Here is a 13,637-nt window from a genome sequence, read left to right on the forward strand (position 1 = left end):
TCTTTGATTTCCCAAACAAATTGTGAGCACTGGAAAGAGGACATTATTGACTAATCAGTTTCTTTCAGTTTCTATGCTAGTAAACGTTAGCTAATGTTAGTCTTGTCTGGCAAGCCGTCGGTTAGCAAACTAAATATAACGTTAGCCTACACCATGGTAACCTATCATCATGCCTAACGTGTTTTATCTTGCATTATTGTTTAGCATTATCTTTACTTGAACAAACCAAGCTCCAAAATGACAAAATTTGACCTCATCAAACCATACATATCTGTTCCCACTGAAAGCAGAGGGAAGATGAGCAGGCGTTATGGTAAGGTTGAGCCCAGTGTGGTGGACGAGGAGATGCTGCAGAAGGCAGTAGAGGAGCAAGGCCCTCAAGAACAGGCCGGGCGCATCGCCAAGGAGGAGGGCATCCGCTTCAATGAAGTCCTCCAGCTGCGTCTGGCATACAGAGGTGAGGAAAACACATCAAGGTCCACTTAATAACTCAATGAATGAATGTCTATTGTTCTTGGGTATGTGAAAGTTATTTGTCCACAGACATCCTGAAGATAGACCACTTATGGGAATTCACATCCCTGACCAAACTTGAGCTGAACAACAACATCATAAAGAAGATTGAGGGACTAGACCGTCTCACCAATCTGACGTGGCTTAGTAAGAGGAATCTTTGAATAAGTATTTTTCTTATACTTTGACATGAAAATTGTGTAGGTATCTGCAAACATGTAGGCAATGTCAAGTGATATTCCTGAAAAACTTCAGAAAGAGATGAGTCCATTAAATAACAATAGTCAAGACAGAAATGTTCTCCATGTGTCTTTCAGATCTGTCGTTCAACAACATAGAGAAAATTGAGGGTCTGGAGTCGCTGGTGAAGCTTGAAGTCCTGAATTTGTACAACAATAGAATCTCCGTCATTGAGAACATGGAAAATCTTGAGAAACTCACTTTCTTCTCCATTGCAAACAACCTCCTGGGCCAGTTAGATAATGTACACGATAAATTCTCCTTTGTCACAGTTTGAAAGCTTATATTGATACTACTGTATGTGTAACATTTGTGTATTGCACCTAATCCAACCTTTCAAAGGTGATCTACCTTAGAAAGTTCAAGAACCTGCACACCCTCAACCTGTATGGAAATACCATCTGCAAAGAGGAGAATTACAAATGTTTCATTGCTGCCTACTTAAAAGACTTGATGTACCTCGACTACAGGTTACTTGATGAGCAGACAGTAAGTACTAACAGTGGTGTGTTCTGACGCAAACCCAACTTGCAATCTACTGTAGTCTTATAAAGTGACACATTAGTGTCAAGTTTTAGAGTTTTAGAGCTTCTGTCCTTATAAATCAAAGCATTGATGTACAAAATGGTTTATTATGGATTATCAATATGATTCTCCAGAGAATCAGAATGCTGTAAAGGTTTCACAGACTTGTCAAACTGAGTAGCTGTCATTCTTTCCATTTAAACTGTATAATAAGTACAGACATGGTAATAATCATTTTCTTTTGTTATTTTCTGAAATTATAAATTGCCATGCATGTTGACATTGTATACATCATATGTGTCTCTATGCAGAAAAATCAGGCATCTGCCAAATACCAGTATGCCATTGAGGAAGTAAGACGCATTGAGTTTCAGGAGCAACAGGCTGTGGAAACTAGCCAGAGCCAGGAAGCTGAACTACAATTGCACAGGGTAATGTGAAGGTCACCTTCAGTGATGCATTCATTGTCCATTGAGCTTTCAAAGTTGATGTGTGTACATACTGTGCATTTGTCTGTGTGTGTGTGTGTGCGTGCGTGCGTGCGTGCGTGCGTGCGTGCGTGCGTGCGTGCGTGCGTGCGTGCGTGCGTGCGTGCGTGCGTGCGCATGCGCATGCGCATGCGCACCTTTTCAGTCCTTCTTTCCTCCAGGATGCCTTTGTGGAGTTCCTGAATGGCTCCTATCTGTTTGATAGCATGTTCACAGTTGATCCAGAGGCAGAGAAACTGCACTGCCTGCCTGGAGTGGCTGATCTGCTTCAGACATATCCTTTGTTGTCTTTAGTTTTCTAACCTATGTAAGTATATTATTGATGACATAAATTCTCCTTGGGAAGATTTCATTATTTGTAAGATTTGCAAGATTGAATTTGGAGAGTTGTTTAAGATAAGATGCATCTATCTATCTATCTATCTATCTGTCTGTCTGTCTGTCTGTCTGTCTGTCTGTCTGTCTGTCTGTGATAGGTACAACAGTCACACTGAGACTCTTGACCTAAGATTCAGAAATCATTCCTTGAGTTCCTTGACCCTGCACTTACATTTGAGCACCAGCTGGTGGAGCTGTGTGTGCAGGTGTTTGAAATAGGTCTCGATGAGCACAAGCTGAGAGAAACAGAGGTAAAATGCTTCTTGAGCGGTGAAAAAGAGGCTGTGGCAGACAACCAGCAGAGAGCAGCACAGATGGTGGCAAATTTTGAGCAGCACCGCAGAAAGGTGAGCTGGGAGGACCGTAGGTTTGGCTCCGTTAGTGTCATGACAAGGGTTATCCCTATCAAGTGCTAGTGACTGATTGGTAGTGAGTGAATGGTAGGCCTGAATCAAACACAAATGCTTCAAACTGTCAGTCATTATGGGAGCTTGAGCTTATATGCAGAAAAACAGCAAAGTGTCCAAACATACACCAATCTCAACAGCCATACATGCATTCCAGCCAGTCCCAATTAACCAGAGCTTTGTGCACCCTCATTAATTTGCTGGGAGATTACAAATTAATGCTCACAGATTTTTGATGTTTAATCCTATTAGCCCAAGATATCATGGCTAATCGGCTTCACTCCACCTCAACTGGTTCCTCTTGGGCTCAGCTCCAGTTATATTAAATCAAATACACGTTTAATGATAAAGCCATGTGTAGGCTGAACGAGCCAAGGTTACCACTGGCTCAGTGCCAGTGCAGAGTGACTTTTTCAGTCTGGGTGATGCACATATGATTAATGGTTCTACTATTGTGTTGAAATGAACGATTCCACACACTCACACACACCACAGATACATAAAACACACAAACACAACATATCGTACGGCAGCGATCAGTGCAATGTTCTCTCCCCTGTTCACAGTGGATAGTGGAGACGCGGCAGGTGTCAGACACAAACCTGCTGGACGTCAAGCTCAGCCACTACAGCAACGAGATCGACCAGCTCTGTAACAGCCTCATGGCCCTGGAGATACAGATGGTCATCCAGCTGGAGGTAGGAGTGTGTGTGGGTGTGTGTGTGTGTGTGTGTGTGTGTAAATTAACAATTAGATACCACCATGATACTCTTTTATTCTGAAGAGTTGACAGTGATGATCAAGATACAGCCTCTGAAGGTTTAGACTAGTTTAATCTTTCAGGGGAAAAAAATGACACCTCAACATTGTGCATGATATTTTCAGCAAATGTGTTTTATGTGGAACTTCTAGAAGGACAAGAATGAGATTGGACTCACATGCCACAAACACTGACATTGTGCTTCACTTACATTTTTAGTCATAATGATTCTGCCTGTTCGTTTCAGGACATCATCAAAGACTTTGAGATGAACATCTCGGACATGGTCGGTAACTTCATTGAAACTGTTCAAGGAATATATCCTTTCTTACTGTGAAACGTTGAAGCATTCCCAATAACACTGGCTGTTACAGCTCTAACTCACAGGCATGACAGGTAAATTATGTAAATTATTGCAAACCACGTAGAAATATAAACATTGAAATGGAAATGTGTACATTTTTTGCATTCTTAACTAGAATTGGCTAAAATCAGTTTCACTAACTCGTTTTTCCAACGCCACATAATGTAGAATTTTATTTTCAGATTACATTTTAGTGTATTACAATGTGAGTAATCTCACACACAACAACCAGAGTATATTTAGGTAGCTAATATCTCAGATGTGTGTCCATACACTAAAACTTGAAGTGAGTTTGAAACTGATTTTCTTGAGATTTTCAGTCTCACAACAGGTGTTTGGAAACACCAGACCAAAACAATACAGATGTCAGTTTTTGCATAGTACAGAATGGCACACATGAAGTTTGGGGGCAAAATTAGTGATGTTCTGATTAAGAGTTTCCTTGACCCGGCCATACATTTGCCCAGTGTCGGGATCTGGAGAATAGCCACCATGAGAAGCTGCGGGAGATTGCTGTGGCAACTCTGGAGAAGGTGGCCAAGAACGAGTCGGAGGAGGACATGACAGATGAAGTGAGAATGGTCAGTGTTTTGCTGGAAATGGACCTTTGGCACCCAAGGTTTGGTGTTATCCATAGTTCAGTGGAGTGTTCCTTGTTATATATTTAGTGCAATGACTATTTTGATCCATGCCTGCTGAGTCTTATCTCTCCCCTTTCAATGATGTGAGCCCCTGCCCCAGCCTTTCAAACTACGATGTGAATCTATTGTATGTTACCATCGATATTCAGAAGTATTTCAAGCCCTCTGCCTTTCGCACCTATGCTTTCTCTGTCTAGCTGTTTTCAGACAAAGACCTAGTGATGAATGCACTGGCCGCCTCGCACGATACCCACCTGCTGAAGATCAACAACCGAGAGAACCAGTTGGTTACACGCGTCAATGCCTGGAAGGCGGTCCTCATTAAAGGGGTAAGGAGCTGAAAGTATATTACAACAAGCCCCCCAAAATGATGCTTTTTAAATGGGTGACAAATCTCTCCTCTGTGTCTAATAGGCTTGTTATCATTTGCTTTTTCTCTTTGTGGGTTAAAACAGATCCAAGACAAGGAAATGAAGCGGCACCGCAAGCGCATCTCAGAGATTCACAACTACATGGACTATTTGAGGGAGCAGCTGGACGAGTTGCAGCAGGATGATCAGTGAGATGCAAAAGTCCCTAAACATTCATTCATTTGCACATTTTTACAACCTGTCTGGAAAACTGTATACAAATTCACTGTGTCTAAGTAAACATGTTCCTTATCTGGAATTGTGTCTATTTTCATCCATGTCTAGAACATTTGTTCCATATTGTCATAAAAAAAATTCTGGAATAAATCCATCTGTATTCTGCTGCCTGTTTTGTGGAAAATAAACAAACTTTGATAATCAATAATCCATGTTGCGCGTTGTGAGAGCTTCTTCTTACTAAGATAGTTTCCCATCTATCCAAATAATACATGTGAATGAGATTTCTCTGGTGCAGATTTCTCTGCCTCATCTGTGATGGAGTTGAGAGTTGAATACAGGCCCCGAAATGCCATTCTGTAAACCATCCAATGAGGTTCTTGCTCGCGCTGGGCATTCATTTCCAGCCAATGAAATTGAGGGAAGCTGGATTCTGAAATGCGACGTTGCAATTTTTTTTTACTAGCCAGTCTATGGACAGCCTGCAAAAATAGAGCAAAGTTTTGGACCTGGAGGATTCTCTGTAGCTGTCAGTAACCTTTCTCTCCACTGGTAGTTTGCTCAGTCAGAGGGTTCATGACGGTTGCTGTCGGTGACACTAACGCCTTAGCGCTCATCATGCCTGTCCGAGCAGAGTGCTGCAGTACGACCGCGTCGGCCTGCTCGTCCTCGGCCTCTCTTATTCCCCCTGCCCCGATCAACACCCACCAGCCAGGGGTGGCCACCTCGCTGCTCTACAGCGGCTCACAGTTTCGGGGGTATCAGAAGAGCAAAGGAAACTCCTACGACGTTGAGGTCGTTTTGCAGGTAAATTCTCGAGTGATGTGCATGTATCCTATTTTGTTTTAACGTTAGTTTAATTGGCTGTAAGCAAAGTCAACACAAACCTAGCTAGCCCCAGTTGCTAACTAGCTGACGTTAGCTCATTTTGCTATTTATGGCTGTCATACAACACTGACACGCTGACCTAATTTTGAGGCAAGCCAGGTGAATGTGTTTGATTAAAGTAATCTGGTAGTTTTAACGTGCACCAGATTTATTAACGCAAACATTTGAATAGGCAACATTTTTAGTCACTTACGGCTAGCTAGGGCTTATGCCCAACCACTTAGCATTTCGTGGAGCTAGCTAAATTATTGGCAGTGAGTGTAATGGCCTAGCCTTAGCTTTGACAGCTGTGTCTGCAGCACACATACCAACAGAATCTCCAGAGAATTAAACACCTGCATGTAGGGTTACTAAGGGTTGTTTCCTCTCTTCTTCGTACCACCACCAGCCTGGCATTTTTGCCTCATAGAAAAGTAGGAGAACCTTTTTGCACCGGTGTTTTCTACCGTTAGCTACCTGAGATAAGTGATTTATGTGTCCTACAAATGTATGTTTGTCTTGTGCAGCATGTGACTGTGGAGGACTCCTATTTGTGTGGATACCTGAAGATCAAAGGCCTGACAGAGGTAAGCTTATGAAACTGGGTCAGATGTCTTACTTCTAACAGAGACTGGTCAAACACTGATCAAAAGTGGGTGGGCTGTTCAGGCCAGAATGTGACAAAGATTGATGCTCGAGACGTGTAAAGGCCACTAGGTCTGGTCTAAAAGAGACCCCTAGCCTAAGTGTGTCAACTCTGCACTTGATGCATTATGTAACACATTTAAAAGGGCAAAGGTCACTGGGTTCTTGTAGTGGCCTTGTGTAAATTCTGGATGTGGCAGACCTGAGTCAAAGACAAGTAACTCTGCCGCGTTGTCTCTGTCTCTATGGAGACAGGAATGAGTCATATTTGAACTGATGGGATGTCTATGACAATATTAAGCCAAGAGAGCAGATGGGTGTTTGCACATATTTATGTTATTGTGTATAAGTGTTGGTCCCACTGCATCTACTGTTGTGGCTATAGGCTTATAGTATTACATGGACATAGACATAAATAATGCTTATTCCCCCTGCTGGGTGATTTTGTGTTATAATTTATCAGCTATACAACTAGTTGATCAAGCTGTATAGGTCTGTAATACACAGACATTCAAGATGGGGAAAGAGCTACTAAATTTGTCATAGGGGTGGTACCCCTTGTATTGTAATCTTCCATTGCTGCATAATTCATAGCCTGGCTGTATGTAAATTCAGACAGTAGGTAATTGGTGGAATGCTGTGCCAGTTTGTTTGAAAGTCCAAAGCATCCTTATGTTACATGCTCAGTGATGGATTGACGGAACAGTGGCCTTATGTGGGTTAAAAACTAATAATCTCTGTAAATGTGCACTTGGAAACAACATGTAACTCCCAGCCAGTCGTTTCCACTCCTTTATTTCTCCCTTTCTTATTTGTGTTCCCCTTTACAGGAGTATCCCACTCTCACAACATTCTTTGCTGGTGAAATTATTAGTCAAAAGAGGCCTTTTTTAACTCGGAAGTGGGACGCAGATGAGGATGTGGACAGAAAGCACTGGGTATGTGCTGTGTAACTTAATTCTGTTATCATGCTCCACTGTAGTTGTAGTCCCGTTGTCGTCTCCATAGTTCCTGTTCTCTTACCAGTATTGTATGGACTCTTTTAACAGGGCAAGTTTCAGCCTTTTTGCAAATACGCCAAAAGCTTCAACTCGGATGACTTTGACTACGAGGCACTGAACAACAGTGATTATGTCTTCATGAGGTGGAAGGTTAGTGTATTATTCTGCTGTGACCCCACATCTCTCTCCTGATGTTAATGTTGAACTCTAACACTCACTTTCTACGTTATGTGCTCTAAGGAGCAGTTTCTGGTTCCAGACCACACTATCAAAGACATCAGCGGCGCCTCCTTCGCCGGTTTCTACTACATCTGCTTCCAGAAATCCACAGCCACCATTGAGGGCTACTACTACCATCGGAGCTCCGAATGGTAACTACCACCAGTGTTTGTAGTTCACCACTATACAAAGTATAGATGTTGTGTGAGGGACTGAAGAATGTCTTTGTCGTCTTATTACGGTAAAGGATTTGAAATCTCATTTGTCACCTTGGTACATGGTTTTGTATGCTGATTTACTTCTCATTCTCTCTCACTTACTTCTGCAGGTACCAGTCTCTAAACCTCAACCATGTTCGAGAACACAGTATGCCCATTTATGAATTTCGGTGACAAACATGCAGGAATAATTGGTGGAGGACGGGACAGTTGGCACTGCCCTACGGACAAATGGGATGGGAGAGATGGATGGCCGTTTAATGCCAAGAGTGGAGTTTACCCGTTTTCCTTACTGAGGCGAAATAAATGTGGACAAATGCCCATCAGGCGGACTGAAGGAAAGATGGGACAGAGAGAGGGGAAACGAAAGAAAGACAAAGATTAGTGACGGATGAACAATTCTCCCAGTTGTCCTGTAACTGGTGTTTTCCTGGAATGGAGTTTGCAATTTTCTTTTGTCTTTTTTTTTTTTTTTTTTTTTACCTGTTTCTCAGATTTATTTAATTTTTATGCTTCCTGATTTCTTCCTGATCTCCCTATCATTGGAAATCAAAATATGTTCCTCTTTCCCTTAATGGAGACGCCAAACCTAGAATTATCTTTGCCTTTCAGTTGAGAGTTGCTTAGGTCTAAGAGTATAATAGGTATAAAGGTATAATAAGAGTTTTCTGTTCAGTAAAGCTTAATTTATATTTGTCTTATATTTTAAATATATCTTTGCAAGATCGAGTTGGGGCCCCAGAGAGATTGATGGATGATGACTGGGGTAGGTCTTGCCAAAAGGTTGCAACAGAAGCAATGATCAGCAGTGACCTACTTTTTATGCAAGGTGTGTAAGACATGGCCTATTGATCAGGGATGGTGTGTGATGGCAATAGATGTTTGATAATTGATTTGGCTGAATGTGATGGAGCTGGAAGTGGCTGAATGCAACAAAGAGCAACCTAAACTATTGATTCTACATTCTTCTCAGACAGTACTTTGGTCTGCAACGAGCCTGATCTTGTCAGAGTGATTTTGGCATTGCTATAACCAACCATTAACCAATCATGTCCAAGCTGCTGCTTTTTTCCAAAATCCTCTATATTCCGTGGTCTCGACAAAAGGACCGCGAATGGCTTAACACCTGACAATTTTTTTCTATGCAAGCAGAAGGTCACCGCTAGCTAGTGTTTCCAGCGCCACCTAACTTATTTTATTTTCAGATGACTTTTTAAAGTGTTAAGAGTGTGAGTGACCTCACACACACCGCCACCAGAGTGTATTAAGGGAGCTTATATTGAGTTTGTGAAAATGCATAAACAGAAGAAAGAGATTTAGTTAATTGCAGTGACCAGCATTTGAAGCTCTCAGATATGTGACAGTACTTTGAAACATTACGGATGTCAGTATGTGCCCCATACAGAAGGCCGCACAAGGAGTTTGGGTCCTAAAGTAGTGATTGGAAAGGACATTGAATGCAACACAGAAATGTAATGTGTGGAATGTACATTAACACACATTTCCCAAAGCTCTACATGTTTATCTTGATATGGAGTTGGTATCAGCAATACTGCTATGCCCCTGGATACAGTCTTTTTCTTTTTTATTGAATTTCAGTGTGCTAATGTGAATCTCCATCCTTTTCATTCAATTTCCAGGTTTAGAAGCAGTTGAATGTGACTGACTACTCTCACTGCATTTTTCTCACAACTCCCAAACAAAGGCACAACAGTTGGAATTTACACCTGAAGCTTCACAAAACATTTTGTCTTCTATACATTACTGTTTCCTCAGTGGAGAAAAACATGTAAAAAATGCACCTTGTGTGGTGTGTGTGTGAAGAGAAGCGTCCCAGTGCGACAGGGTGACACAAAAAAGAAAACGAACCTCCTTTGATGCTTTAGGAAAAACCTGCTGCCTTAAAATTTAAAAAATGTTTGTACAAAGCACCCTTTTTTATGACAAGTGACTGAGTTGGTAACATTTTATTTCAAAGAAGTTGATAATATTAGCATGTGTGGAAGCATTTTGGTGTGTTTTTCAGAGGAACGGTGCAAGAAAGAGGACAGCACACTACATCAGCCCCGAAGGATTCTCCAAGCGTCTCTGGGACGGGTTGATAACAGTCTGCTAGAGAGTGCATGTACTTAGCCTACCTCAGTGGTCAGTCTTTGTTGCTTATGCCAGTATGAATATAAACTTTCAGCTGGCTTGGGTAGCCTACAGCATGGCAGGTGGACTTGATGGGTTGTGGAAATAATGTTGGCGCTAGAATTTTTTTCTTCTTTTTTTAAACCCACAAATAGCATCTGGATTGCAGATGTCACAATCTGAATGACTTCAAAAAATTACTTTATTAATCATACAACAGAAAGAATACAAAAAAAATGTGCAATGTTTAAGAAATGTTATGTGGGAGTGTGTCATAAAAAATCTTGACTGGATACACCATTTATAAATGTCAGTTGAAAGTCGATGATGTATGATAAATCTGCTACGAGTGTGTTCAGTAATGAGGAATAAAGAGTGAACTATTGTTTCATATACATTCTTGCATTCTTGAGAGTTTTATAAGTGGCTTACAAGCACTAGACTACATAAGGACAGTTGTATGAATGAAGTGAAAGTTTGGGGTTTTTTTTGTTTCCTGTGCAGCAGGTGTGACAAAGGCAGCAGCCAGCACTAGATGACAGTAGTGAACCATGAACAAGATTCCTTTCTGGTTATAAAAAGAAATTCAGTCCTTTTATTGACTTTCTACCACACATGACACGTTTAAAACCACTGAGCACCAACCAACCTCCACCTCGTGAAATAACAAGAACATTTCGCAACAGCACTTCTGTCTGATTGTGGGTGCTAGGCAATGTGTGTTTAACCACTTTGTATTGCCACTAACATATGAGGAAAGAAAAAGCCTGTAGTGCTGATATGTAAATCCACTGACTAACCAACCAGTGGCCTGTATAACTTACATTTGTTTATGTTTTTGGTGTTCCAAATCCTGACCCCTTCAAGTGTGTGTGTATTGTGGATCACAAATAGGGACCCAAGCCAATCTCCCCACCCCCCACCGCACACACACACACACACACATCTCATAAATGGGGCTAATGATCAAAATCCTCTTGTATGCCGCTTCCTCCCAATAAATACTAGCCACTTCCATTTCCATTATTAGCAGGTGATATTATTATTCCTAAAGATATACAATATTTCTGCCTGGAGAGCAAAATTATTCTTGGATCAGAACAACAATGCTTTTTCACAAATTATTTTCATAGCAGATAAAACTTGAAACATTGGGTGAGAATGTACAGAGGGTCAAAAACAGAGTAGACAGTTTGTTTTGGGGAGTTTCTCTGCATAGCTACCAATGGACTGATGATTAACCTTTATATTCGGGCTTTCCAGGAATAATATAATTGGGATTGCTCAGCAATAAATTTGGCTCACGCTTGGCGGACGTGCTGTGGCGCACATCGCCTGCTCATGGAGAGGAAGAAACATTCTCCCATGATGAAAGAAAGGCCATGAATGGAAAGAAAGAAATACTGTGGAAATTGATCTTACACGTGATAACTTCCTTATCCCTCTTTTATGACTGACAAGAAGGCACACACACACACCTCTCTGATGCTTCCTTGGGGGCCGTCCAGTATCACACGCAGTTTAACCTTGTTTATCAGCCAATATACTGACAAAGAAGGACTGAAGTATTTTCATATACTACTAAATAATTTCTGCAGCAACTGAAACTTTAACCACATTTGTCATGCTTGTCTGAGTGGTTGTGCATGTCAGCATCCTTTAAAGTTTTAGGCATACATGTCTCCAATTATCAATGTGATACACTTTTTTATGCATTTTGGCAGTAATAAGTGAAATGGGGAAAGGGAAAGAAAGTTAACAGCATAAAGCACTGTGATATTCTGATATTGAAAAGAAAAAAAACCCATCAACCTAAGATGTTAAAGGAAAGGTTCAGGATTCTTTGGAGCCTATTGATCACTGACCAACCTCTTGACATGAAGACATGAAAGGGTTTTATGTTGGTATTTATATTTTGAGTGCAGTGCCGATGCAAGTCAATAAGGAATGAAACAAATTATTTTATGCAAGCCAATCTATTCACTTCCTGTAATAATAGTAGGGCTGCAACTAACGATTATTTTCATTGTCGATTAATCTGTCGATTATTTTCTAGATTAATCAATTAGTTGTTTGGTCTATAAAATGTCAGAAAATGGTGAAAAATGTCGATCAGTGTTTCCCAAAGCCCAAGATGACGTCCTCAAATGTCTTGTTTTGTCCACAACCCAAAGATGTTCAGTTTACTGTCATAGAGGAGTAAAGAAACCAGAAAATATTCACATTTAAGAAGCTGGAATCAGAGAATTTTGACTTATTTTTCTTAAAAAATTACTCAAACCGATTAATCGATTATCAAAATAGTTGGCGATTAATTTAATAGTTGACAACTAATCGATTAATCGATTAATCGATGCAGCTCTAAATAATAGTATGAATAAGTAAAGAATAAGTAATAACTGTTTGAAATAACTTTTGAGTGATTTTGAGATTCATGGTTTTGTTTCCTGATGACTAGCATTGCATTGAGAATAAGAATAAGAGTAAAATAAGAATAATGTTAATTAAAAAATAAACAAACATAAAAGCAAGTCTGTAAAATGTGTTTTAAGAAGTGACTTCAAACATACTATCTCTGCAAGTAAAAAATCTTCTGCCAAGCCATTCTACAGTCAAGAACATCTATAATAATGATAATAACAGTACAATTGTACTTCAGTCTCTTCTGTATGATTTATTTGGTGATGGAGGGAGTGTCCATCCATTCCACTGTGGTGAAGTTGTAATTGCATCGTGGGTGTGTGTGATGTTACACATACAACTGACCGCATTGTTGGTTTGGTTTGGTTTGGTTTGTTGGCTGGGGAAGCACTACACATACACTCATATGCACTTGAAGGCGCTTCTATGTCCATAAATTGTAAAGCACTTTGAGCTGCATTCTGTGCATGACAGGTGCTATATAAATAAAGCTCATTCATTCATTCGTTCATTCATTCATTCATTCATTCACCAACTAGCATAGTTATATGAGTATTATAGTATTATATGAGTGTTACTGATGCAAGTTCCTGTGGCAAATGTCAGGACCATTCTTCAATTCAGAGAGGAACTTTTATTCATTGAGACAAAACGAGGAAAAACTTGATTTTCAACATTTTTTTCAACTATGCACAACATCCTCTCTATCTAGCTGACTGAAAATGTTGTTCCAGAAAGAGACATCCTTTTAGCAAAAGTAGCACTAACTCTAAGAAAATTACTGAAAGCACCATTTTGAAACAAATTATAGTAGGCTACTTTTTTTTTAAAGGATAAGAATCAATCCTTTATAACAATGTTTTAACATGCTGAACAAGATTTATTGAGGTACTAAATGACAAACTTTAGGCAATGTATTTTTTCTGAATGGATATACAGCCATTTGGGAAATTAACTCTTCACTTAATAAGAATAATTAGAATGAATAACCATTTCTGGGCGCTCATTTTTCAAATTCACACATGAATTTCCCTCTGCATTAAAGCAAAAACCTCCTTTCTAGCTTTGAGAGAGTGAGGTGTTTATGTTCATAAATACTGATCTATCTAAGACCATAGGCATGGCTTATTTGAAGTCAGTTTTACAGTGGATTTTTGCTTTTACACTACAAATATTTGACTTCTTCAATGGCTCTCCAAAACCTATCATTACGCAATATAGCCTGTACTT

At 40.2% G+C, this 13,637-nt stretch overlaps 2 protein-coding genes across 3 annotated transcripts; both read left to right on the forward strand.

The window, feature by feature from the left end:
* Positions 1 to 297: 297 nt before the first annotated feature.
* drc3 (dynein regulatory complex subunit 3) lies at positions 298 to 10,358 on the forward strand. The gene is made up of 13 exons (XM_071921221.2): positions 298 to 457; positions 544 to 660; positions 831 to 997; positions 1,096 to 1,242; positions 1,590 to 1,709; positions 1,928 to 2,040; positions 2,317 to 2,491; positions 3,118 to 3,249; positions 3,559 to 3,629; positions 4,133 to 4,256; positions 4,514 to 4,645; positions 4,772 to 4,857; positions 8,518 to 10,358. The coding sequence occupies exons 1-13, from the start codon at positions 298 to 300 to the stop codon at positions 8,537 to 8,539; spliced, it is 1,566 nt and encodes a 521-aa protein (XP_071777322.1). The 3' UTR covers positions 8,540 to 10,358.
* On the forward strand, positions 5,401 to 8,543 carry gid4 (GID complex subunit 4 homolog). Of its 2 annotated transcripts, none has more exons than XM_071921223.2 (6): positions 5,401 to 5,710; positions 6,298 to 6,357; positions 7,246 to 7,353; positions 7,465 to 7,566; positions 7,663 to 7,787; positions 7,964 to 8,543. In XM_071921223.2, exons 1-6 carry the CDS (start codon positions 5,480 to 5,482, stop codon positions 8,025 to 8,027), a joined length of 690 nt encoding a protein of 229 aa, XP_071777324.2. In that variant the 5' UTR covers positions 5,401 to 5,479; the 3' UTR covers positions 8,028 to 8,543. The 2 variants fall into 2 exon arrangements, with proteins under 2 accessions (XP_071777324.2, XP_071777323.2); XM_071921222.2 differs by having other exon boundaries at positions 5,407 to 5,710; positions 7,657 to 7,787.
* Positions 10,359 to 13,637: the final 3,279 nt, after the last annotated feature.

This window comes from Centroberyx gerrardi, chromosome 7, assembly GCF_048128805.1.
Source record: "Centroberyx gerrardi isolate f3 chromosome 7, fCenGer3.hap1.cur.20231027, whole genome shotgun sequence".
In the NCBI taxonomy this organism is placed as follows: domain Eukaryota; kingdom Metazoa; phylum Chordata; class Actinopteri; order Beryciformes; family Berycidae; genus Centroberyx; species Centroberyx gerrardi.

Excerpts from the sequence above, each read along its gene's own strand:
- drc3 (XM_071921221.2), top strand. The coding sequence starts at position 298 with ATGAGCAGGCGTTATGGTAAGGTTGAGCCCAGTGTGGTGGACGAGGAG. Across the intron at positions 1,710-1,927 it reads CTGAACTACAATTGCACAGG|GATGCCTTTGTGGAGTTCCT; the intron begins GTAATGTGAAGG and ends TCTTTCCTCCAG. Across the intron at positions 4,646-4,771 it reads AGGCGGTCCTCATTAAAGGG|ATCCAAGACAAGGAAATGAA; the intron begins GTAAGGAGCTGA and ends GGGTTAAAACAG.
- gid4 (XM_071921222.2), top strand. The coding sequence starts at position 5,480 with ATGACGGTTGCTGTCGGTGACACTAACGCCTTAGCGCTCATCATGCCT. Across the intron at positions 6,358-7,245 it reads AGATCAAAGGCCTGACAGAG|GAGTATCCCACTCTCACAAC; the intron begins GTAAGCTTATGA and ends TCCCCTTTACAG. Across the intron at positions 7,788-7,963 it reads TACCATCGGAGCTCCGAATG|GTACCAGTCTCTAAACCTCA; the intron begins GTAACTACCACC and ends TTACTTCTGCAG.